This window comes from Narcine bancroftii, chromosome 10, assembly GCF_036971445.1.
Source record: "Narcine bancroftii isolate sNarBan1 chromosome 10, sNarBan1.hap1, whole genome shotgun sequence".
In the NCBI taxonomy this organism is placed as follows: Eukaryota; Metazoa; Chordata; class Chondrichthyes; order Torpediniformes; family Narcinidae; genus Narcine; species Narcine bancroftii.
Window position 1 is genome coordinate 86653016 of NC_091478.1, and position 24999 is coordinate 86678014.

At 39.4% G+C, this 24999-nt stretch overlaps 1 protein-coding gene and 1 long non-coding RNA gene across 5 annotated transcripts in view; one reads left to right on the forward strand and one right to left on the reverse strand.

The window, feature by feature from the left end:
* The window catches only part of n4bp1 (nedd4 binding protein 1), a 35596-nt gene extending 22438 nt beyond the window's left edge, over positions 1 to 13158 (forward strand). For all 4 annotated transcript variants that reach the window (XM_069901649.1, XM_069901650.1, XM_069901652.1 and 1 more), the window contains exons 5-7: positions 4377 to 4484; positions 7128 to 7232; positions 10381 to 13158. In XM_069901649.1, coding sequence (XP_069757750.1) covers positions 4377 to 4484; positions 7128 to 7232; positions 10381 to 10627 — 460 coding nt within the window. In that variant the 3' untranslated portion in view covers positions 10628 to 13158. The remainder of the gene's footprint in view (positions 1 to 4376; positions 4485 to 7127; positions 7233 to 10380) is intronic.
* The window catches only part of LOC138744871 (uncharacterized), a 74403-nt gene that overhangs the window by 778 nt on the left and 48626 nt on the right, over positions 1 to 24999 (reverse strand). The window lies entirely within an intron of this gene.

A 24999-nucleotide genomic window follows, 5' to 3' on the forward strand; every position in this document is an offset into this window, starting at 1 on the left:
AAGTAAAGAGAGGAGGTGGGGGCGATTAGGGGGCTGACGGGCTGGTGCCAACACATTTGCAAAGCATTCTGGGAATTGTAGTATTAGCTGTGCATGCGCTATACTGGCGCGGCGGCCAGCGGGCCAGCTCTAATACATATTTGATATGATCTTGCGGGCCAAATATAATTATATCACGGACCAAATTTGGCCCGCGGGCCTGAGTTTGACATGTGTGGAGTAAGGTATTTAGCTCATTGAGCCTGCTCCATTTCTCAATAAGATCACAGCTGGTTTGGCTCTGGACTGAGCTTCTCTTCCCCTCCCCCCACCCTGTGCAAAATTGTTATTTGTGTAAAATGTATTTAATGAGGGAGTTTCAACTGTGTCTTTGGGCAGAGAATGCCACAAATTCATTACTCTGTGAAAAGCCATTCCTTCTCATTCCAATTTTAAATCCACTCCCAAATCCTGAGGCCATGTCCCCGAGTTCAACTTTCCTGCTTCTATCTCATCTATTCATTTCCTAATTGTGTCTTCTATGATATCCATTAATTCTGGTGAACTATCCACTCATTCAACCTGGTGAACATCCTCTGCAATGCATCCAAAGCTAGAACAGTAAAATTCCTGTTATTTGAAATTCAGGCAACCATCAAAAAATATCAGAAAATAAATGGTTTTAAAAAAAATTCAAGTGTAATTGGCACACTCGCCATTAGTTCGCCAATCACATAATCTCAAGCAAAGAGAAAATTCAGTTATCCGGCATCTACCAATCCCCATAGGTGCCGGATATCATGGGATTTACTGTATATCCTCTCTCAAGTAAGGAGACCAAAAATGCACACATGGGCAGCACAGTTGGCGTAATGGTTAGCGCAATGCCTTTTATAGCACCAGCGATTGGGGACCAGAGTTCGAATCCCATGCTGTCTGTAAGGAGTTCGTACATTCTCCTGGGGCTGTAGGTTAATTGGTTAGGGTGGCACAGACTCCTGGGCCAAAATGGCCTGTACCATTATGTATTTCTACATTGACACATTTCAAATTTAAATTTTAAATGTCCTGCCCAGTGGCAACAGAATGCTACTTTTAAATTCAATTTCTTGTCATGAAGGCCAACATCCTGTTTGCCTCCTTGATTAAGTTTTGCACCTTCAAATCAACCTTTTCTTGCACAAGCATCCCCAAGTGTCTCTGCACTACAGTATACAACAATTACAGCACAGAGGCCAGTTCAGCCCTTCTAGTCCATGCTTTCCCACCTAGTCCCATTGACTCACTCCTGACCCATAACCCTCCATACCTCTCTCATCCATAAACATCCAACTTTTTCTTAAATATTAAAATCGAACTAGCATCCACCACTTTAGCCAGAAGCTCATTCCACATTCCCAATACCTTCTGAGTGAGGAAATTCCCCCTCATGTTTCCCCTAAACTTTTCACCATTCAATCTCAATCCATGTCCTCTTGTTTGAATCTCCCCCACTCTTAATGGGGAAAAGCCTGTCCACATTTACTCTTTACTCTTATCTGGTTCCTCCCCCCCCCCGCCCATGATTGTAAATACCTCTATCAAATCACCCTTCAATCTTCTATGCTCCAGGGAATAAAGTCCCAACCTGCTCAACTTTTCCCTGTAACTCAAACACAGGCAACATTCTTGTAAATCTCCTCTGCATCCTTCCTGTGCTGCAGTTTCACCTTTTTAGAAATAACCCGATCTACAATTTTTCTTCCAAAGTGAATGGCCTTGCATTTACCAACATTGCACTCCATCTGCCATACCATTAGTCAATTAACCTACCTCTCTCTTTCTCTCTCTCTCTCTCTGCAGTCCATCTGTTTCCGAAACACAATTTGCTTTTCCACTCAATTTGGTATCATCAACAAACAAGCCCCTTTTCCACTGGGACAGGATGCCAGTGGAAAAGGAACATTTTCCGAACGTCAGCGTCAAATGATGTCATTGCACACCAAAGATTAACCACCTCTACCCCAAATCGTATCCCCAGCATTTGCTGATGACAGTGTGCTGATAAAATCGGTGAAAAAGGGACAGCAGAAAGTCACCCGCTTCCAGTTGAAAGTTGAGCTCTCTGATCCCCTGGGGGTGTGTTCAGTTGAAAAGCAATTAATGTCCCACTTAAGAGTGGCCCAATGGGCACAAAGGGCTTCCTATCCCAGGGCACTGCACAGCCTATTAACTGGGATGTCAGTGGAAAAGGGGCATTAGATACATTACACTTCCCCTCCTCCATTCATTGATGTACATTGTGAGCAGTTGCAGGGCCAGCACTGATACCTGCGGCACCCGCTGATCTCTGGTTGCCAGAGAGAAACCCCCTTTATTCCAACTAGCTGCTTTCTATTAGTTAATCATCTATCCATGCCAATGCATTTTTCCCACCTTCATACATCATTCTTGCACAAATATCTTTTATGTGCACCTTATCAAATGCTTTCTGAAAATCCAAGTTTTCAACATGCACCTGTTCCCCTCTACCTACAGCACTCAAAAGAAAAGCTCCAGTAAATTTGTTAAACATGACCTTCCCTTCCTGAATCAAGCTGCATCTATCTGATGAAACATTTTCTATTTCAGTGTCATGGTATTTCTTCATAAATGATGGCTTCAAGCATTTTTCCCCAAGTACAGACACTAAGAGTGGTGTGAAATTTGCCATCTTCCAGTCAGCTGAGATGTACTTGAGAGTTTTGCTAATTTACCACAGGCTACAACTTCTACCAGTTCTTTCAGAACCAGGGGACTTCTCTACCTTTTGTCCAGCTCTACCTCTTTATTGATAGCAATTGAATTGAGATCTTCATCTTCCATCACACCCCTAACATTACTTTTTGTGAAGTCTGACACAAAAATTAGTTAAGGCCTTAGCCATTTGAGCAATACCCATTATTAATTACCCTTCTCATCTTCTGAGAGACTTCTTTTCACTTTAGACACCCTTGTTTGATTTGTATATTTATTTTAAAAACTGTCTGCTTTTGTATGCATTTATAATGTTCCCTTTCTTTATTCCAATCAACTTTCACACTACTTTTGATTACTCTTTTTCATGAGCTTTTAATTTGATGCCTTCCTTTGTTATCCAAGGCTGCCTCTTATTATCCTTGTTTTTAACTGGGTACTTTTGTTGAACATTCTTAAGAATTTGTTGGAAATTCTGTAACAAAGTTGTTTTGCTCAGAGCTCTCATTTTTAAAGATTATTTTTGTATTCAAGTTCTCACAAAAGTAAATGTTTTCTACTTCTCCAAACCCTCACTATTCCCCTTTGAATAAATTGTTGGCCATTATATCACATATTTAACTCTCGCATTTACTAGTTGTGTCTGCAGCTCTGTAATTCAACAATATATTGCAATTATTTTGTTCTCTACTGTCACTGAAGTATTAAATAATATATTGCAAACAATCCATTTGAGGCAGATGGAGTGAAATTTACAATAACTGGGGCAAATGAAAACACCAAAGAAAAATAAGGAAGAAATATTAATGAAGAAATTTCTCCCTGCCAATCAATTGTCTTTGGCTCGATGTGAAAATGCTCCTTGTGAGGTGCTAGTTTTGGGTATACATCCACTTTTTGCTGAGATTTAGGGTTCAGGGCTGCACCCTGGTCAGTTCAATGTTTGCAGGCCATTGCACATACTCCATGTGTTAACAATGCCCAGATCCTCCATATGTCTCATCACCTTTGGATGCGATGTATGCTTTTGTCTCCCCCACTCTCGCAACTCAAAAGGAGAGAGACTCTAGGATTCAGGGTGCTGTACTCCCAGTGTCCATCAGGCAGCTCTTCTGCACTGAGCTGAGGGACACCTCACTGCTGCATTGTTCTGGGTTTCTGGCACGGTAATGCCGAGCAACCAGGAGGACATGGGTTCCTCCCAAGTTCCCAGTGAGGCAATTATGGATAAACAGGGATTGCAAGAGTTCCTGCAAGGTTTCCAGCAGAGTGCTTCTGTGGGCAGTACATTCCTTGATATGGGTTATGTTGGCCATAATGACCCATTTTAGAGCTGTTTTCACCAGTCTTTCCAAGGATTGTATCTTGTGTACGAAGAGAGGTACTAATGCAATGGCTAACTTTTGAGTCAGATTCTGTCATGTATATTTGCAGTTTTACTGCAGCAAAAATTTCCTGAATTATTCTGGTGCCAAATTTAGGAGCAGATAACTAAAATCCAGTCATTATAAAATCGTGAAATGTTTTCAATGTGTGTGAGGTAGAATAGCCTTGGACAGGCTTGTTCATTGCGTATTCAAACCTAAAAAGCTTTATAAAGCATTTTCAGGGAATCTGAAAAGCTGAATGATATACATGTCACCCTCAATAATTTATGGCAATTTATTGTTTGTCTTCTGCAGGTTTTTATTGCACCTTGCTGAGGAAACAGGAGGGATTATTGTCACTAATGACAACCTAAGAGAATTTGTGCATGAATCTGCAAGCTGGAAATCAATAATTCGGGAAAGGTAACTATATGTTTACAACAGTTTATATTGAGCACTCTAATAATGGTGTAAAAAAAAACTTTGTTTGGATTAGGTAGAAGTTGATTGTAAAATTCATGACCAAGAAACTGAAATGTATATATTATATATATGTATGTGTGTGTGTGTGTTATATGTGTGTGTATATGTATATATGTGTGTGTGTATGTATGTATGGGTGTGTGTGTATATGTATATATATATGTGTGTGTATATATATATATATATATATATATATATACACACTATATGTATATATTTTATATTGTGAGGTGCTCTAGGTGTTGATATTGAGTACCTCGAGCACCTCTCCATATGTATTATAATGGCGAGGTGCTCTTCTTCAACACCTAGAGCAAGGCAAAAGAGTGATCTTAAGTCAATTTGAGAGCTAAGCGAAGAGCACAACTGACAACAGTTCAATGGTGTCCTATATTTGCAGCAGCCATGGCATTGCCTGCCATTCCGGGATCAGCTCCGTAGCCACAGTCAACGCTGCTAAACAAACAAGTGACTACCGGAGTCGCAATGCCCATGGAGACCAAGAAGAAGAGAATATATTTTTACATTTTTTATTATATACCCTTCAAATCTTTAGCCTGGAATATAGAAATGGGCAATTTAGTCTAATGTTTAAGGATTTCATAATTTTTTATTCATTAGTAGACCGAATTCTATTGGCAGATTGTCTGGCTGTGCAGTCATTTGATTATTTTTCTGTATTTTCAAATGGAAAATAACAGCATGTCTGAACAGTGATTGAGAAGAGATTTTCCAGCCTGGCCAGCTCCCTCAGCTGCCGAAGGTTCCGCTCCTGCTCAGGGAGCTGATGCCCAGGTAATGCAACTGGAGTGTGGCCAGCTTATGCAGGTAGGACTTGGTTTTGGCCAAAATGGAGGTGAGGCAGCTTGAAATGCTACTGATGTTGATGTTCTCGCTGTATATGTGAAACTCCAATTTAGCATGACCCGCTTTTATCGCAATGCCATTTTGACCTAAACAATCGTGTTACAACGAGGTTTCACTGTATAGCTAACGGTCATTTTTCGAAAAGCTTTTTGACTCAACAAGTGAATGCAACTCTTTAGATTGGGCATTTCCAATTTTTCAGTATTAAATATTGACACAATGCATGATTCAGAATTGACTCATTTGCTTTGTGGCAGTCAATTTTTGGAAGATTTAAAGATTTTAAATATTTTTCCCCAAGTTCATCCGTTATAAGATTTGATAGAAACTGGCTCGGTTCTGGGACTATGCTTTAATGGCTGATCTTGCGTATAAACCACTTACTGATATTAGTTGATGATCTGTGGAGGCAGCACCTCACGTGCACTTTACAGCAGGAGCAAGTGGATAATAATTGTAAAGAGAAGCTTTGCCTTTGATTTTAATTGATTTTAATGGCAGTGATTTTAATTGCTGGTTAACCACCATTATTTTTACTGAGGCTATCCCATCATAATGCCCTTCATTCATAACAATCAGTACAAAATGTGTTGATATAGAATTGTATGAAGTGGAATGTTTGCATTTTTTGTAAATGAAATCTATAAAAGCTGATGATGACCAAAAACACCGGATCACTCGTCAACTGCAATAAAATCCGTGAATCCCACAGATCACCAAGACGTAAATGTAACCCCATTATTTAAGAAGGGGTGTCTATTAGCAAGACATCAATAGTACGAAATTGCTTGAATCTACCACAAAGGCAATGGTGACTGGATACTTCAAAAGTAATGAATGAACTAATCCGTATTTAATAGAGGAGATGATGTTTGCCAATTTTTATTTGGAGAATTTGCTCGCAGAATAGATAAGGAGTTGTCCAAGTGGATCTTTGGGGGAAGGCATTTTTTTTTAATGTGGTATCCAAGAGGCGTTCAGAATAAGAGTACGTGGGATTTTGTAGCATGCTGGTATAGATTGAGGATGTTTAATTGACATAAAAGCAAAGTAATTTATGCCTTGCCCATTCAACGTGACTATCTACTCACTAGCTTAGAAGAATGAGAGATGATCTCAGAGCAAAAGTATGATGCTGAAGGGAATGAACGCTCAAAGCAAAAGGGTGAGCCATTCAACAGTGATTAGAAGAAATGTGTTTATCCCGTGGTTATTGAACCTTTGGAATGCTCTATCCAGTTTGATGACATTCATCAGCTGAGTGCGTTCAAGGCTAAAACTGATTGCTTTTTGAATATTAAGGAACCAAGGAGGGAGTTAGTGCAGAAAGTACCACCAAGGTAAAAGGTCAGTAATAATCATATTAAAGTGGCAGAGAATGGACAAGATTAAATGTCCTGTAACTTTTTTATATTTTTATGATTAAAATTGAATGTGAAGCAATTCCTGGGCTTGAAATAATTTTTTTGGAGGTTTGAATATATGCTTTTAACGGCTGATTTTGCTTTCTTCGAGTGTCCAGATTGTACTGTAATTGATTTCAATTCAATTCAATGAAAATTAACAGAAAAGTTGCTCCAGATTTGATAGGGAAATAAGTAATTGTTTGCTGAAATTCACTGGGGAAAATCTAGTGATTTTTTTTTAAATAATCTCATCTAGGAAAGTTGTGCATCTTTTCTGTGAAAGATGTGAATTTTTTTTTCTTTTTGTTAGGTTACTACCATATACATTTGCTGAAAACATATTTATGATACCCGATGATCCTCTTGGAAGGAATGGACCCATGCTGGACACCTTTCTGCAAGCAGACACTTTCAGGTATTTATTACAGGTAGAGCGCTGATCCCAGGCTCGCTGATGATGGGTTCAAAGACGTTTGACCCAGTCGGGGTCACCAATTGTAGCGGCGGCTACTCTGCTCCTGCAATAACACACACAACCAGACGGGTTGAGCTCAGTGAGCAGACTAGTTTATTGGAGGGTCCTGACGTCACCGGGCATCATGTGGTCCCCCAGCACGGGTTTCTGAGCACCGTGCTGGAAGGAAGGGATACCCCCGACGGCGCCATTTTGGCCGGCTGCCCCGCTGAGTGGCTTACAAGTGGGGCCGGTTCACTTGCCTCGTGGAGAGCAGCCACAACGACATATTTATTGTTGGTTATCTAATTGGACTAATCTCTTCCACTTATAAAGGAAAATGGCAAAAATAAGAACCTTCCCATCTCTCCCCTGCCCCCTGTCATATCCCTCCCACTAAACATGGTCACCAGCGAATAATATGTAAAGAATTGAGTCTCAGCTCCCAGACATCATACAGGAATCCCCCAGAGTACCCCTGCCTATGTATTTAAATTATGATAGTAGTCCATAAATGGGCTGCCTTTATTGTCAAATTCAATCTTGATCTCTTTAAAGTTGTGTCTAATTTTGTCCAAACTCAAGCAAGACATAATGTCCTGTACCCATTGGTATTAAATTATCTTTCCATGTCATCAAAATTGCTCATCTGGCTATCAGTGAAGTAAAAGCTATTATTCTTTTATGGATTAAATTTATTTTTGTTATTATTATTACCTTTTGTTTCATATTTTATCATTTTAAATTGTAATATTTTCAGTTATTTTCTGTGTGGGATATTGATTCTTGTTGGAAACATTTTTAAACACAAGGCACCAACTGTGCTTAGCTGGAATAGTTTTCCTTTGTAAATAAGTAATATCTGTGGTGCAAACAACTTAATTAAGTCCTAATTTGACATCTGCTTTTTGTAGTATTTTATCATCTCTGGGCCAAACACTGTTCTAGAATTTGCTTATATTATCTAGACCAGCATTTCAGTTCAGACTGTTGAGGTGGTGAATTAAATTCTTATCTGTTCAGGAAAAAGTGAAATTCTCCTTGGCAATTTTTCAAAGACAATCAGAGTTACTTTGGTCTATTCTTTTATACTACTAAACCATATTAAGAATTGTATTTTTGATATTTATGGTCCTTTGTCCAAATTGAATTCTATTTGCTTGCAAAATATCTCTTTGGTATTTTTTAAAAGGGAAAGGTAATTATGCAGACTCCCATCCTGATGTACCCCATGCCATTCAAAATCTGAAGCACAAGTTGCCATTAATTTGCTACAAGATGAGTGTTGTGAAGTGGGAAATCCTCTCATGGATGTTATTCTTATCTTAAGGGTTGATGCATGTCCCTTTAATAAATCCTGCAAGTGATTGCAGTATTCCTGCTTTGAAAGTTGCTCAATGGACTAAAGCACTGAAAGAAAAAGCATTTAATTCTTCAATTTTATTTCTGGCTAAAAGATACACCTGCTTATCTTAATTCCAAAGGCAATTTGAGCACCTGTGCCTTGCACACTATACTCTGAAGATGTGAGGTGGGTGATGAGTCTTGGACCCATGGCTTCCCTTTATTCTGAATCCCAAACTCATCTTGTATGTGTTAGTTCTGGGTCTTTCCATGATACCAGATTCTTGTGATCTATGGTTTGATAAGAAGTTAAATCCTGTTCCCAGGGTCCCTCTCTCTTATTTCTTTTGTTCCCTAAAGGGACTATTCTGCCTTGGCCGACTTTGCTACGGCTAACTAATTGCAGATATCTTCATCCCAGGACACCTAGATTATTAGTGGCCACAGCGAACCTGTGTGGAATTTTATTTATTTGTGCTAAGCCAATTAGGAGCAAGTGATGGATTTTTCCTAGTAGTGAATGCAGTAATCTTGTTCTCATGGATGAGGTGGTTTCATGACCAGGGTTCATCTCCATTTTAACTTCAGCCTTTGGTTATCTCCATTACCATGGAAACAGCATAGGGAGCAAATGAAGCCTTGGTTTCCTCCAGGGTTATCTTCAGAGTAAATGCATTGTTCTTCAGCACAGCTCATTTGGTCTGGCTCCAGCTATTCACAATTTAAAATCCCACAGGTACTTGTTTCAATACAATTCCTGATTCAGAATTCTGTTAATCATCAGTCCTAAGCTTGATGTTCCTTTTCCTTTTTTTTAATCATCCCTCTGACTTGAACTCCTATGCATTTTCCGAGGTTCACAGTAACTAATCAACCCTGCAGGATGATCGTCTCTGGATGTTGGTAAAGGCTGTTCATATGGAGTATTTTTCTATTCTGTGACTACTAAAATAATCAAATACTGGACTCTTCTTCAACAAGAGAGTGTTGAACTCTGCTATCTTCTAATGCCCCACCATCATCAATATGGAGTCACATTGATCAGAAATTTAAGTGAACAATCCATATTAATAGGCTGGCTGCAAGAGCAGGTCAAAGCTGAGATAGCCTGCATCAAGTGACTGCATTTACTCATGAATTCCCAAGACTTTCTGACATCTGGAAAAAATATCTGGAGTGGAATATGATACTCTCTAGTCACTTGGATGAGCAAATTTAAAGATGCTTGTAGCTATCCAGTATAAAGCTACCACTGGATTTTATCCCTTTTTTTAATGCCTTCCCATAAATCAAAGGTCTCTACTATCCACAAGTAAAAGAGCAACAGATCAAGGATTACAATCCTCAGCTTCATAAAATAATGGCAATAAGTGATTTCCTTCACATGGACATAATGGTTTTTTTATGCTGCCTGAATTGCCTGCCTTTTCAGGGGGTAGTAATTACAATTTTGGAGAATTTGGGACAAAAAGCTGACTTTAACAGCAATTCCCTGGATGAGCTTTATTTGTATAAATATGCAATTGAGGATTAGAGTGAAATCTCTGGGGAACACGTAGTACCGATATTTTGCTATGTACATATGTCAAAAATGTTATTTACTCTATTCTGTTGCAATTTTGTTCTGAAAATGTAAGTTGCACATTTATTTAAGATCATGTCTATGAAGAAACAGTTGGGCATGTGGTAATGTAGTGCATTTTGTTATGAACTGTACATTTAGCAATGCTGCAGACTGAGTATCTTGTCCACTTCTCCTTTTTAGGACTTCACAGAGCCCAATTGGTCAAAGCGTGTCATTAGTGCCGCAACCTGGTATTTGCCCACCAATCCCAGCGTGGCCTGTGATTCCTCCTTTGCGATCAAAAGAGGAAACGGAACAACTGAAACAAGATTTGTTTAAGATCTTTCCTGATTTCCATCAAAGAGAGAAAATTGATCGAATTCTATCAGCGCATCCACTCATGAGAGACCCTAACGCACTGTCTGCACTGGTGCTGGACCAAGAATAATTTGCTGTTTCCTTGTTGAAATGTTCATGTTGGAACATAAATATTCTTTCTGGAAGGTCTTATTGAACTCGACACCTGAACAGTAATCCTTCGCAACACAGTTACCTGTTTCATATTTGGGGTCGCATCTCGGGCTTTTGTTCAATAATTGGAGCATTTCTCCAGATTTTTAGGAACTGCTATATCTCATGAAATTTACTTTTGGCCTCCATCTCGTTCACCTTTCACAAAATGTTGAGTCAATAGTATTTGTTTCATTTGTGTCCTTTCATTTAAGAAAACGCAAGAATGGAAGCAAACGCTGATGCAGTTTTTCATTTTGCGCTTGATGCATTCCAAAATGAGAGCATGGATTTTGAACTAATAATTGTAGCATTACATATTGGTGCATTGGGTGCATTACTGACAATGCTGCTATGCCAGAATCCTGGAATGAATCCCTGCCTTTTCTGATGCTGCCTACAACAGTGTCATGAACCTGGCACAGAATCTAGCAATGATTCCCCTCAAAGTGTAGAGGCCACCTGCAAAGGTTGGTTGGGAATCTCAGTGCTGAGATTTGGAGTTCAGGGCTGCACTCTGCCTGGCATGATTAGAGCAGATCATTGCTATGAGGGATCCACCACCTACCCTGGGTGTTATCAAGCCTTCCTAAACACCATCTGATGGAAGCTTATGGCACCGCCTCCCTGCTTAATGGCATGGCTCTCCTGCATGGAGATTTCTCTGCAATCTTAACTGAGGGGCATGTCACTTAAAAGAAGTGGACATGAGAGTATACGGGATGTGGAAATCTTTTAACAAAGGAAGTAGCCTTTGCATGTTCCCATCAATCACCTCAACCTTTCAGTAGGGTGCAGACCTGAGCCCCACATCTCGACTGGCTACGCAGCTCAACTAACCCTGCCCAACACCATTGCTCAAAAACTTGCTCTTCATGCCAAGTGGGATGATTCGCTGCTGCCTTTGTGGCAGATTCCCAACTTCGCAGCTTGCAATCTGACCAAATGCTTGCAAGCATTCAGACTGGAGGACCATGTGTACTATAATGTGTGGTGTAGCAGATGGTGATCCAGTATGACCATTTTTTGTAAAAATAAGATCTCAAAGTAACTTCAATTTCAAGCCTGTGTATAAACTGGGAAATATTTATTTTCTGATTACAAGTTGTAAATAATATAAAAAGTATATTTTTGCTGAATATTGATGTAAATTTTGAAGAAAAATGTTCACGGCTTCGATGACTGATATTCACAACCTTCCTGTATTTAATCAAACCAAAACTAGTTTGTACAATTTGCTGGAAGAATAAAACAAAAGTACTCAAAATGCTTCAGTTGATCACAAGTGAAATGCCAGCCATATGATGAAAGTTTTACTGTTCATTTTGTGTGCTGATGTGCAGCATTTTTTGATTAATTCTCTTGGTGCCAAATTACATTGTTGAACTATCAATAGGCAAAGCAAAACCGGCAGATAGGTAAAAAAGTGACTTCGTATTGTAGATTTTTGCAATCACCTGTGCCACAGAAAACTTGTGTGAACTGGAGGTTTAAATCTTGATATCATCTGCTTTAATTTTTTTGTGTTATCAAGTATTCGCAGCAACAATAGAAGACCTTGCGGCCACCCTTGAGAACTTGTGGTCCTGCAACAACCCCCACCATCTGGCCAGCCCAAACATAACATCCCCAGGAACTTAGACTTACCAATATACGTTTGTGCAAAGGGGCGCAAGCCAACGGCCCTACAACAATCCTACAGGGTCATCGGGGACAATGGAGGACACTGCCCAAGTCAACAGCACGATCACTAGTTCTGGCGGGGGTGATTGTGTAGCAGCCTGCGCACGGAGATGTAGATTGGCCCACAAAATGGCCGAACGCGGCCACCGTGCAGACCTGGGGGTGACACCAGCTGTCATCCCAGGTGACCTGCAAGGCAAGAAGACAGCAAGCAGTGGTGGGAATGCTGGCCAATATAGGCCAGCACTCCAATGTCGCAGTGCCCTGGCGTCAGTGCTTGGGGCCCGTATAAATGCGATGACCAATGCAATAAACTATTCTAGGCTGAGGCTTTGGTGTGCGTGTCATTCTTCTCCACACTCACGTAACACGAAAGCTACAGAAGGTTGATTTTTGAGAGTGCAAAGCAGATGGTGGTGGGAAAGAGAAAATTAGCAATCTCATTAAGATTAATTTGTTTTGATGTTATTTTAATATTGCATGATGGTCCAGTTGTGTCTATTGCCAATGTTTTTAATTGAAACATTGCGACCATATTGTAAGTTATTTTTGAGAACTATTTAAAAAGTGAATGTCTGAAGCCGTCTTTCTGTAACTTATCATTGGTGTTGTCCCTGGTTGATTGATTATTCATGTTGATGTGAAATAGAATTTTCATTTAACATTTTTATAATTTTCAAAAGGACAATTGACTGATATTAATTTTGTATAAATGTAAAGCTTTCCTGTAAACTAAGTTTGTTTATATCCTGTTCGGACAATTAAACTAAATTGGTTTGCTATGTGTTGAATGCTTTTAGAAGCTTTGTTAGTGATATTATTCAGGACCAACCATAAAACTCTAGATCGCCTTTCTCTTCAAATGTAATCATAAATGGCAAAGTCCCAGTTTACTTCTCAGATTCCCAGCAAATTGGTATTAGTATTAGAATTTCACGTGTATCTGAAGAGCCTAATGGCATTCTGAGTACCCAAGAAAAGCCTTTTCTAGAACCGGAGATTTTTCTTCTTGAATCTAATTGTGTAAATAGCCAAGATTTAATCATGAAGAATTTTGACAATTTCATCTTCTGCTACTCAACTATTTTATAACCTGATTTATAAGTGTAATAAGGTATGGTTTTATGCAATCTCATGTTTGTATTTTGAAATCAAATTCAACCAGATTTCATGGCCCAAAATATCCATATTTGATTGACATTATGTAGAAATGCTTGGAAATCACTACCGGTAATTCATTCACTTAACGATTTTTTTCTCTTTGATACAAACTTTTCACATTTAAACCAATTTTACTTGGAGATTCTTCTGACTTTTATAATGCTATTCCCCCTCCCCCCCCAAAACTGTAGCAGTTAGTACAATGCTATTACAGCACCAGTGACCTGGGATTTGAATTCAGTGCTGTCTGAAAGGAGTTTCTACATTCCCCTTGTGTCTACATGGGTTTCCTCTGGGCTCTCCAGTTACTTCCCACCCTTCTAAAAGCATACACAGGGTTGGAGATTAATTGGTGTATTTGGATGGCACAGGCTCATGGGCCGAAAGGTCCTGTTACCTTTAAGTATTCCCTATGCTGTTGGTGCTCTCTGATTAGTAAGGGATTGTTTAAGGTGGTATGTGGGTGGAAAGAAAAAGTTTGAAAACCACTGTTTTAATCGTACCTAATTGACTTGTTATGTCCAATGTTTCATTTTCAAAGGAAATGGGCCAATTACAATTTTTCTCAAGCAAAATATTTCACTAACAATTGAGTCTAGAGCAGTGGTTCTCAACTGTTAGCATTCCCCACCCCCCACTCACATACTGCCTTAAGCAATCCATTACTTGGTAAGTGTTTTGCAGAACATCTGCATTCTGTAAGTAACGGCCAGCCTGAACTCCCAAATAAATGCAACTTCCCCTCTTCATCTCACAACAATCTGGAAGTCCTCTCCACTGCCAAGGTTAAGACCAAACTAAAATGAGAAAAACAGCACCTCATATTCTGCCCGAGTAACTCCCTGCACTAATGCACTGCACATATTATGGAAACAAGTCTTCTCTGTTGCTCTATTTTGGATGTGTAGCTGCCTGATCACTTTGAAATCCTGATGATTTGGCAACTGGTTCATTAGGACCCCATTTCCTGCACTCCTTTTAAACTCACCAAACCTCTCAAGGTGAAATTCTTTGGAGCCTCTATTCCCACAATCCTTTAAATTTCACTAGGAGCCCCATTCTTGTACTTGCTTAAAACTCACTAGAAATGTGACTGTAATGCCTGTTCATTATGTTACTGTATAGCATCTTTTTTCAAAAAAAAATGTTTATTAATAGGAGTAATATCCAAGAGCTGGATTTGTCTTTCCAGTGTGATCAAAGCTTTGAGAGTGCTGAATTATCACATCCTAACACTACAGCAGAGAAAATGACCAATCATGTCCATGCCAAACTATTCTGCCTTGTCTCATTGACATGCACCTAGATTATAGCTCTCCATAACCCTCCCATCCATGTACCTAAATGTTAAAATCAAGCCTGCATTCATCACTTCAGCTGGGTGCTCATTCCACATTCTCGCCAACATTCCCCTCAAACATTTCATATCCTATAAATCTGCTTGCTTATTTTTCTCGTCTATGCAGTGAAATGAAGCTGTTGTGAGTGGTACTGCCTGAGCTTTCAAATCGCTGTTTCAAACAAGAACAGAAATAGTGAGTGAGCAGAGAGTTGGAATCTATTGCTCTCTGAGAAAATGTATGATGAAGCTGGTGAATTGAAGGTGTTGCTAGATAACTGATGTTCATCCTGAGTACTCCAGCTTCTTTCTCCAATTGGGATAGATTGAAAGTTGCAGCAAGAAGAAATCTAAGGGAACAATTCAGGCTGAAGGAGTACTCACAATAGCCGAACTATTCAGTTAGGAAGGAGAGTCTGAGAATCTTCACAACTTGCACTTAAGATTCCAGCACTGAAAATGGAGCCAACGGCTTTATTTAAAATTACTGCGACTGCCAGAGTCTGCGCCCAAGATGGGGGCACCTATGATCAGCAGACTTGGGAAGCAGAGGTCTGGTGCAGGCACCAGAAAACGGAGACCATCCCCTGATTGAGCTGAAAGAAGAGATGTTCCACAGGATAGTGACCATGGCGGCGGATCAGTGAGGGGTTCAGTGGTTGAAGAAACTCACAGGTGACAGGCTGTTGGTGACTCGAGACGAGAAAGCCACCTAGGCTGTGGGCTGCTGGTGACTGGTTGAGGGATTCACCATCTGGAAACAGGCTGAAGGGGCACCAGATATTGGAACTGGGATGCAAGAGGGAGCTGTGAGGGCTGAAGGGATTGCTGATCTGGAGCTCGGGCAGCTGATAGTTTTGACTGGTCTTTGTGAGGCTGGAGGTGAATCCACAGACACTCAGTGCCTCTGAGGGGACACTCATACTTCTCTGTCTGTAAAAGGCGCTTCAGGCAAACCACATTCAACTATGTATATTGTGGGAAAGGCAATCAAAACTATTTTGGCCTATTCCTATAGTTTTGGAAATCTATTCAGCAGATCATTCTTAACCTAAAAATCTTTTATAAATTGAGTGAACTTGCGGCGTGCAATTATATCAGTCCAAAGATCAATCAATCTCTTGAATTTCTGCATCAAAATCACTGGGTTGTTCCTCAAATGGATCTGATATCCAATACAGGATACTGAGGTTTAACAGGACATTAAATCCTTCTGCCTGCCACATTGACCTCCGCCAGTGGGCTGATATCGCCTCAAACCGTGCATCTTGGCGCCTCACAGTTTGGCGGGCAGCAACCTCCTTTGAAGAAGACCGCAGAGCCCACCTCACTGACAAAAGACAAAGGAGGAAAAACCCAACCCACCAATTTTCCCTTGCAACCGTGTCTGCCTCTCCCGCATCGGACTTGTCAGCCACCAACGAGCCTGCAGCTGACGTGGATATTACCCCTCCATAAATCTTCGTCCGCGAAGCCAAGCCAAAGAAGAAAGAAAGAAATCTTTCCAGCAGATCCATGTGTATTTACTTCAGGTGTTTCACCTAAACAGTAATGTCATTGTCCTTCAGTGCCTCTGTGTTCGTATTCAGATTTAGAAATTGTAAAAATTCTAGGTGTCTGATATTGCTCCAAAAGACAGAGCTTTTTAAGGAATGGCTTCCTTGCTATCAATGAAGCTATTGTGTTGATGTGTAAGGTATCCACTAAATTGAGGGTCAATGATATCTGCCAGATCAAATATGTCTGCCCTTGCATCAATGAAATTTTCTCCACGTTCGTTACAAGAAAGAGGGGAAACAATTGTGTGCCAGAGTGTGGTAAAACAACAAAAGAAAAATTCCTGATGGGGGCGTGGCAAGATGGCGTAGGGAGCGGACGTGCATTCCCGGTCTCCCCCAGGCAGTTATTTAAATACCTGTTTTAAGAATATTTCTTATTTTTTGTTTATCAATTGTTTTTAGTTTAAGATGGCAACAAAGATTAAAGAAAATAGAGTTCAAATACAGAACAAAACTACACTCTCCGACTTTGGAAGAAACTCGGCCTACTTGCTCAGACAGAACCACGGAGTCAAGGCTGGAATTTTCTTAAGAACGGAGCTCATTAATTGGACTGTCGGATAAGCTGGCCTTGGACACCCCTCTGAAAGATGTTTAAAATGGCAACAAAGATTAAGGAAAATAGAGTTCAAATACAGAACAAAACTACACTCTCCGACTTTGGAAGAAACTCGGCCTATTTGCCCAGACAGAACCACGGAGTCAAGGCTGGAATTTTCTTAAGAACGGAGCTCATTAATTGGACTGTCGGATAAGCTGGCCTTGGACACCCCTCTGAAAGATGGTGATGAATATTGATTTGAAATGTTTTATGAAGATAAATTGCAGTAATTGGCATTGGTTGCCCGTGAGTTTTAAAAATCCAGATAACATTAAAGTTTATTAGTGATTTTTTTTGGATGGAATATCGGAAGGATGAATTTATTATCTATAAATACAGAACAAAATTACATTCTTTGACTTTGGAAGAAATTTGACCTATTTGCCCAGACAGAGCCAGAGTTGGTGCTGGAATTTTCTCAAGAACAGAACTTATTAAAGTTGATTTCGGACTCCTTTTTGAAAGATGGCGACGAATGTTGATTTGAAATATTTTCTGAAGATAAACATGTATATGGAATTCAATGACCTGCAATAAGGTTTATCAGTGATTTTTTTTTGGATGGAATATTGGAAGAGTGAATTTATTATCTTTTAAAATGGCAACAAAGATTAAGGAAAATAGAGTTCAAATACAGAACAAAACTACACTCTCCGACTTTGGAAGAAACTCGGCCTACTTGCTCAGACAGAACCACAGAGTCAAGGCTGGAATTTTCTTAAGAACGGAGTTCATTAATTGGACTGTCGGATAAGCTGGCCTTGGACACCCCTCTGAAAGATGTTTAAAATGGCAACAAAGATTAAGGAAAATAGAGTTCAAATACAGAACAAAACTACACTCTCCGACTTTGGAAGAAACTCGGCCTACTTGCCCAGACAGAACCACGGAGTCAAGGCTGGAATTTTCTTAAGAATGGAGCTCATTAATTGGACTGTCGGATAAGCTGGCCTTGGACACCCCTCTGAAAGATGGTGATGAATATTGATTTGAAATGTTTTATGAAGATAAATTGCAGTAATTGGCATTGGTTGCCCGTGAGTTTTAAAAATCCAGATAACATTAAAGTTTATTAGTGATTTTTTTTGGATGGAATATCAGAAGGATGAATTTATTATCTATAAATACAGAACAAAATTACATTCTTTGACTTTGGAAGAAATTTGACCTATTTGCCCAGACAGAGCCGGAGTTGGTGCTGGAATTTTCTCAAGAACAGAACTTATTAAAGTTGATTTCGGACTCCTTTTTGAAAGATGGCGACGAATGTTGATTTGAAATATTTGAAATATTTTCTGAAGATAAACATATATATGGAATTCAATGACCTGCAATAAGGTTTATCAGTGATTTTTTTTTTGGATGGAATATTGGAAGAGTGAATTTATTATCTGTGAGTATGCATACATTGCAAACAGATTTTAATAGTTTTGAAAAGGTTTTTTTTAAACTGAACAACAAGATCAGTTTAATATTGAGAAAATTGGAAAAAACGGAAACTTTATTAAATTTGGAAACTCAGTAGAAAGAAACTATGAACAAGATTGATGATTTATAAAATTAAAGTTGAAGGAGCAATGTCCAAGAAGAGTTAAAAATTTTGAATAAGTTTTTCTTGAAAATAAACAATAATTTCAACTTAACATTGAGAAGATTGACAAAGTGGAAAATTTGATATTAAATTAGGAAACATAGAAGAAAGAACATATGAATAACATTGATGCTTTAGAAGATCAAGACCGAAGGAATTATGTTCAAGAAAATTTTAAAAGATTTGAAAAAACTTTTTTTGAAAGTAAGCTACAAATTTAACTTGAGACTGAGAAGAATGGAAGATTCGGTGTTGAACTGGGATGTTCAGAGGTGTTTTAATTCAGTGGATGAAATTCAGGAAGACTTGAAAAAAAAATTTTTTAAAAAAGCTTTTATTGATTGTAAACAATGTTTAACTCAGTGTTGGGAGGGTGGAAAGGGTGCAAAATTTAATATCAAGTTTGGATTTTCAAAAAAAAGTTTATGAATAAGATTGGTTAAATTGATGGACCGGGGTTTTATGGATATAAGAAATGATTATTTTTCGGTTTATACGTGTATTTTGTCTGCCGGGGGGGGGGGGGGGGAGGGGGTGGTACTTCTGCTCCTGAATGTCATATGCCACTTGTGGTTTATACCACACCCATTTGGGTTTTTGGGAATTAACCACCACAAGGTGGTTTCCTAAGGGGTTAGGGGAGGTGGGGGGGGGGGGGGGGGGTGAAAATTATTTAGTATCTATTATGTAATATTATACTAAGTCAATTTGTAAAGAATGTATGGAGATACTATAAATAAATTTTAAAAAGAAAAATTCCTTTCCACCGCTTCACCTCAGCTGGCAGCAGCAGTGTCAGGAAATGTTTGTCATTTTCTTCACGCAGCTGGTGGAATCGACAGTCCTGAAGGGGAAATGATTTTTACAAAGTTTACAGTCTTTATGACAATTAAATCAAAGTGTTATGAGCACAGAGGACCCCAAAACCCAGCAGCAATAGATATTCACCGTTAAATGGTTACTTAGCTTTAATTATCTTTAAACATGAAAATAGAATTAAACTTTAACTACTCTCTATTGATTTACTTAACCTAACAATCCCCTTCTAATTCTAAGCAAACGTGTATAATATGTGCAAGTTCAGAAAAGTTATTTGGTTCACAGTCCAATCTCAATTTTCATTCCTCCAAGTTCACTGGTTGCAGGCAATTATTACACTCTGCACAGAATTTAATATTTATAATTTAATATATTTATAAAGCTTGAAAGGTAAATGGATCCACTCAGGGAGGTTCTTGCTGGTTTTTAGAGAGAGTTGTTGTTCCTTACGAAACTTGCCCCTTCAAGGTTCTCCAGATGATAATCTCTTTCTTTAAGGTCACCACAAAGATGCTTTCTGTTTCTCTTATTCCAAGTGAAACATTAGACAGCCCTAGCATGAACCACAAGGGCTTTGACCGGGCTGCCTTCTAAGTAGGGGACTTTTCATAAGCTTGCCAGCTTGACCTGTTCCAGTCCCAGGTGCAGTCTGCTGGCTGTAACACTGTACAATCGATCTCTCTCTCTGAGAGAAAAGCCTGACTCTCTCTGTTTGCAAAACCACATGACCCTCTCAGAACAGCAAGTTATTTTGCAGAAGCAGTGGCTCCGGCAAGCTCTCTCATCTGTTGCCTTTTGCAAACAACAATCCATTAGTGAAGTCTCTTGATCACTCTTCAAAGGCTCTTGCAAAAGCTCTGGAACTGATACATCTACCATGGGGCAGAGCTCCAGTATTTTAAATAAGATCTGTTTTAAAGTGTTTGTATGTGACCTACTCTAACAAACCTTTTGCAAGTTATCTCCCAAAAACTCTGTCACAAAAGCATTTCAAGATACTAAGTTTTTAGCCACAAAGAGCTCCCTATGAATGATGCAATGAACAGTAAAGATTGAAGGTACATGTATAACATTTTTCAGGCATGTGATGTATCCTCTGTATCATTTCAACCATTGAAGCAGCGCCATCAGTTACACAGGCAGCTATGGACTCGAATGGAAAACTTCTAACTTCTTGTAAAATGGTCATATGTTATATTTAGGTTAGAGAAAAATTAGGTAGAGTATTAAAGTTAAGTTTCTGACAAGGTATGGATTAATCTTTCCATTTCATTAAAATTTATTGAATATTATCATAATTGCCAGTTTTAGTGGATTTGGTGCCCCAGGGCTGTTCCATCAGTCTTCTAAAGGTTGCGACCTGATCTATCTTTCTATTTTCCTTGTAATCTTGATTAGAAGGTGGGGGTAGATTAGGCTTCTTTTTTCCTTTTAGATAAGTGGATTTGTTGGTTTAATTATAATGATCCTATATCATATCCTTTTTTAAAGATCTTTTATTAAGATCTATTGTGATTTGTTGTGATATTAATTAACTTGTATGTATAATTACTTTAATAGATAATCATAATTAATATTAAGGGATGGAATTATTTTGCTTAGTTTTTAATATGGGTGGTTATGTTAAACTCAATAAAAAATTTAAAAAGAAAATAGTCACTCCCTTAATCATTCTGGCAAACAATATCTCTTCCATCAGCTCATTTCCATTCCAAAATCTGGCATAAGCCATGAGAAGAGTTTTGTTCTCCTGCTGAGTGGTAATAGTAAAAGAATTTCTTGGATTGTAATGAAATGATTAATTGACCTTTCTAGAAGCAGTGTGATTATTCAAAGGAATTGCCTGAATGGTTCCTTTAGCATTTAATTTCATGATGTCAGATATTATTCGGTCTACGAAAGGCAAAATAAGTGACACTATTTCCACTGCTGACAATCAATTAACTTATCTTGTATGATGCAAAAAGACCCTTTTCTAATTTCTGTGACATTTAAGTAATCATCTATTTGAGAGTTGGCCTTCTCAAAATTATCTCGAAGGTTTTGAAATAATCCAAAGGTTTATCTTTCTTCTCTTTATGTACGGTGTCGAGAAGTTGTTTTTGTACAAGGTCAGAAACTTTGGCAAATTTCCACAGATATGTAGTGGAAAATGTGCTAATCGGCTGCATCACCGACTGGGATGGAGGCACCAATACCTCTGAGCAGAAAGCCCTGCAAAGGATAGCAGACACAGCCAAGTACATCACAGGCAAAACACTCCCAGTCATCAAGAAAATCAACATGGTACGCTGCCATGGAAGAGCAGCAGCAATCATCGTGTTCTGTTCTCACTGCTACCATCAGGAAAGAGGTATAGATGCCGCATGGCTCTCACCATGAGGTTCAGGAACTGCTGCTATGCCTCCACTATTAGGCTCCTCAATGATAAAGCTTAATTTAAGGACTCATAATTTGCACATTATTTATTGCTGAATTTTTTTTCTGTATTGTCAGTTTGTATATATTTCCTTCTTTGTTTACAATTCTCTCTTTTGTATACAAAAGATTTATGAATTATGAATTGATTATGCCTATGTGATATTACGGGCCCAGAGGATCCCAAAACCCAGCAGCAATAGAAATTCACCAAGACAAATATTTAGATAAACAAAAGTCATTTTAAATTTTCTTTAAACATAAAAACAGGATCAATCTTTAACTTATTACTATTAACTTAACCCCCTTCTAATTCTAAGCGCACGTGTGTGTAATGTGTATAAGTTCAGAAAAGTTCTTTGATTCACAGTCCAATCTCACTTCTCACTCCTCCAAGTTCACTGTTATCAAGCAATTCTTATACTGTGCACAGAATTTAACATTTATGAATTTTCTTGAATATAGTTTTTTTTCCACTACCAAAAAGTAGAAATTCTACCTGGCCAGAAGGGGGAAATCTCGGGGTTATATGTGATGTTATGTGATGTAATGTTTGGCCTGGAAGTCAGCCTGAAGAAAACGGAGGTCCTCCATCAGCCAGCTCCCCACCATGACTACCAGCCCCCCCACATCTCCATCGGGCACACAAAACTCAAAACGGTCAACCAGTTTACCTATCTCGGCTGCACCATTTCATCAGATGCAAGGATCGACAATGAGATAGACAACAGACTCGCCAAGGCAAATAGCGCCTTTGGAAGACTACACAAAAGAGTCTGGAAAAACAACCAACTGAAAAACCTCACAAGGATAAGCGTATACAGAGCCGTTGTCATACCCACACTCCTGTTCAGCTCCGAATCATGGGTCCTCTACCGGCACCACCTACGGCTCCTAGAACGCTTCCACCAGCGTTGTCTCCGCTCTATCCTCAACATCCATTGGAGCGCTTTCATCCCTAACGTCGAAGTACTCGAGATGGCAGAGGTCGACAGCATCGAGTCCACGCTGCTGAAGATCCAGCTGCGCTGGATGGGTCACGTCTCCAGAATGGAGGACCATCGCCTTCCCAAGATCGTGTTATATGGCGAGCTCTCCACTGGCCACCGTGACAGAGGTGCACCAAAGAAAAGGTACAAGGACTGCCTAAAGAAATCTCTTGGTGCCTGCCACATTGACCACCGCCAGTGGGCTGATAACGCCTCAAACCGTGCATCTTGGCACCTCACAGTTTGGCAGGCAGCAACCTCCTTTGAAGAAGACCGCAGAGCCCACCTCACTGACAAAAGGCAAAGGAGGAAAAACCCAACACCCAACCCCAACCAACCAATTTTCCCCTGCAACCGCTGCAACCGTGTCTGCCTGTCCCGCATCGGACTCGTCAGCCACAAACGAGCCTGCAGCTGACGTGGACTTTTTACCCCCTCCATAAATCTTCGTCCGCGAAGCCAAGCCAAAGAAATGTGCAGTATGTTCTCTGACAATGTATTTGATCTTTAAGCTTGCTTGGCCTCTCGCTTTCATTTGAAAATGTTTTCAAACAAATCAAATGTGATCAGAGAAGTGTTTTACAGAGATGGAATGAAACCAAAGAAGTATTCCACCAAATACTGCTGAGGAACTCATGGGGAAAATTATTTCTGAAAGCAACAAAAATTAACTATTACAAAAGAGAAGCACTTCTTACAATAGCTAAAAAGTTGGCTTAAATTTTAGGGAAAATAATGAACTTCAATAAAAGCTAACAGCGGGACCCATTCGCGATTCACTACCCATCACAAAAATCAAAGAAAAATTAGGGCACTTGTGGACGCGAGAAATATGCAGCAAAATTTTTGGCCCACACACTTATTTCCTGGAATTAAAGGTGATCGAACAAAAGAGGAAAAGTGATGAAGGCCATGATGGTTCCATGTCCAGTCAAACACAATCAAGTTAAAACAAGGAGCACTCTGAAAACATTGTTCATTTTCCGCATTTATCGAGGTCATTCTATGCCGTCTCCAAATGCCTCCAACCTTGAAAATAACATGTTGCTTGGCAACTATACAGCAAAGCCAAGCAGCAAAATTCTTTCCCCAAAAATGTTCCATTTCCATGCCCCCTCTGCCCCTTGTGCCCATTCTACTTCTTGTGCCCCCCCCCATTAAGGATTTCATTCAGAGGCCCTCTTTAAATGTGCTGTGGCCCCGAGGTGGGCTCTCTAGCCCCTGTTGAGAATGGCTGCTTTAGTCTTCCCCTTGCTGCTGTTCTAGTTCTACCATCAAAATGAACTCTCCCAATTGTTGTGGTTTTTAAAAAAAAAATTATGGAATGTGAGTCACTTGGGATTTAAAGTGAGGGAAGCAATGGTGTAGTAGAACAAAAGAATTAATTGATGAACAGTGTATGAAGAAAATTAAGGGATAAATAAAAGGATCAAATATACAGTCAGAAGACGAAGGGAAAAGAGGAATGTAAAGGACAAATCGACTGGCATTTTTGTTTTCATATACAAGCAAAAAGCTGTGTAGGTGGAGGTCACAATGATACATTTGTACATGTCAAAATGCTGCCATTTCATTTGCCCTAGCATCAATTCAGCCTTATTACAGATAAAAAATATAAAGCAGGAAAAGGGCCCCAAAATGTGTCATCATTTGTGAGTGACTATGTGTATCACTGATAGGTTATATAAAACTTTTCACCTTTTCTATAAAGTGTGTAAGACATATGTCTAGTCACTTGTAAGTGTGATTCAGTCTCTGAAAACACTCAGCTATTGCACAGCAAGATGCGAGGCGTACCTCAGAGTACTATTATGAGCAAAACCTTGCAGACTGCAACATGCAGAGTGCCATCAAATAGCTTTAATATCATTGGTATTTAGCTATGGACACATCTGAAATATATAATCACCTTGTCAATTAGAATAATTTTCACTCAGGTCTTAGAAAGGTGATATTCTGATCAATAGTGAGATACAAAAAAGTACAACCAAGCCACACAGTACAATTCAAACAGACTTTATTCGAATAACGCTAGCGGGAATGAGCAGTCTGTAGTGTTGGGTAGACAAGGTCACCTCATTAAAGGCACTTTCAGGTGGCCAATTGCCCCGCATGTAAAGCCGCATGTTTAGGCAAAATGTGGCTGTTTT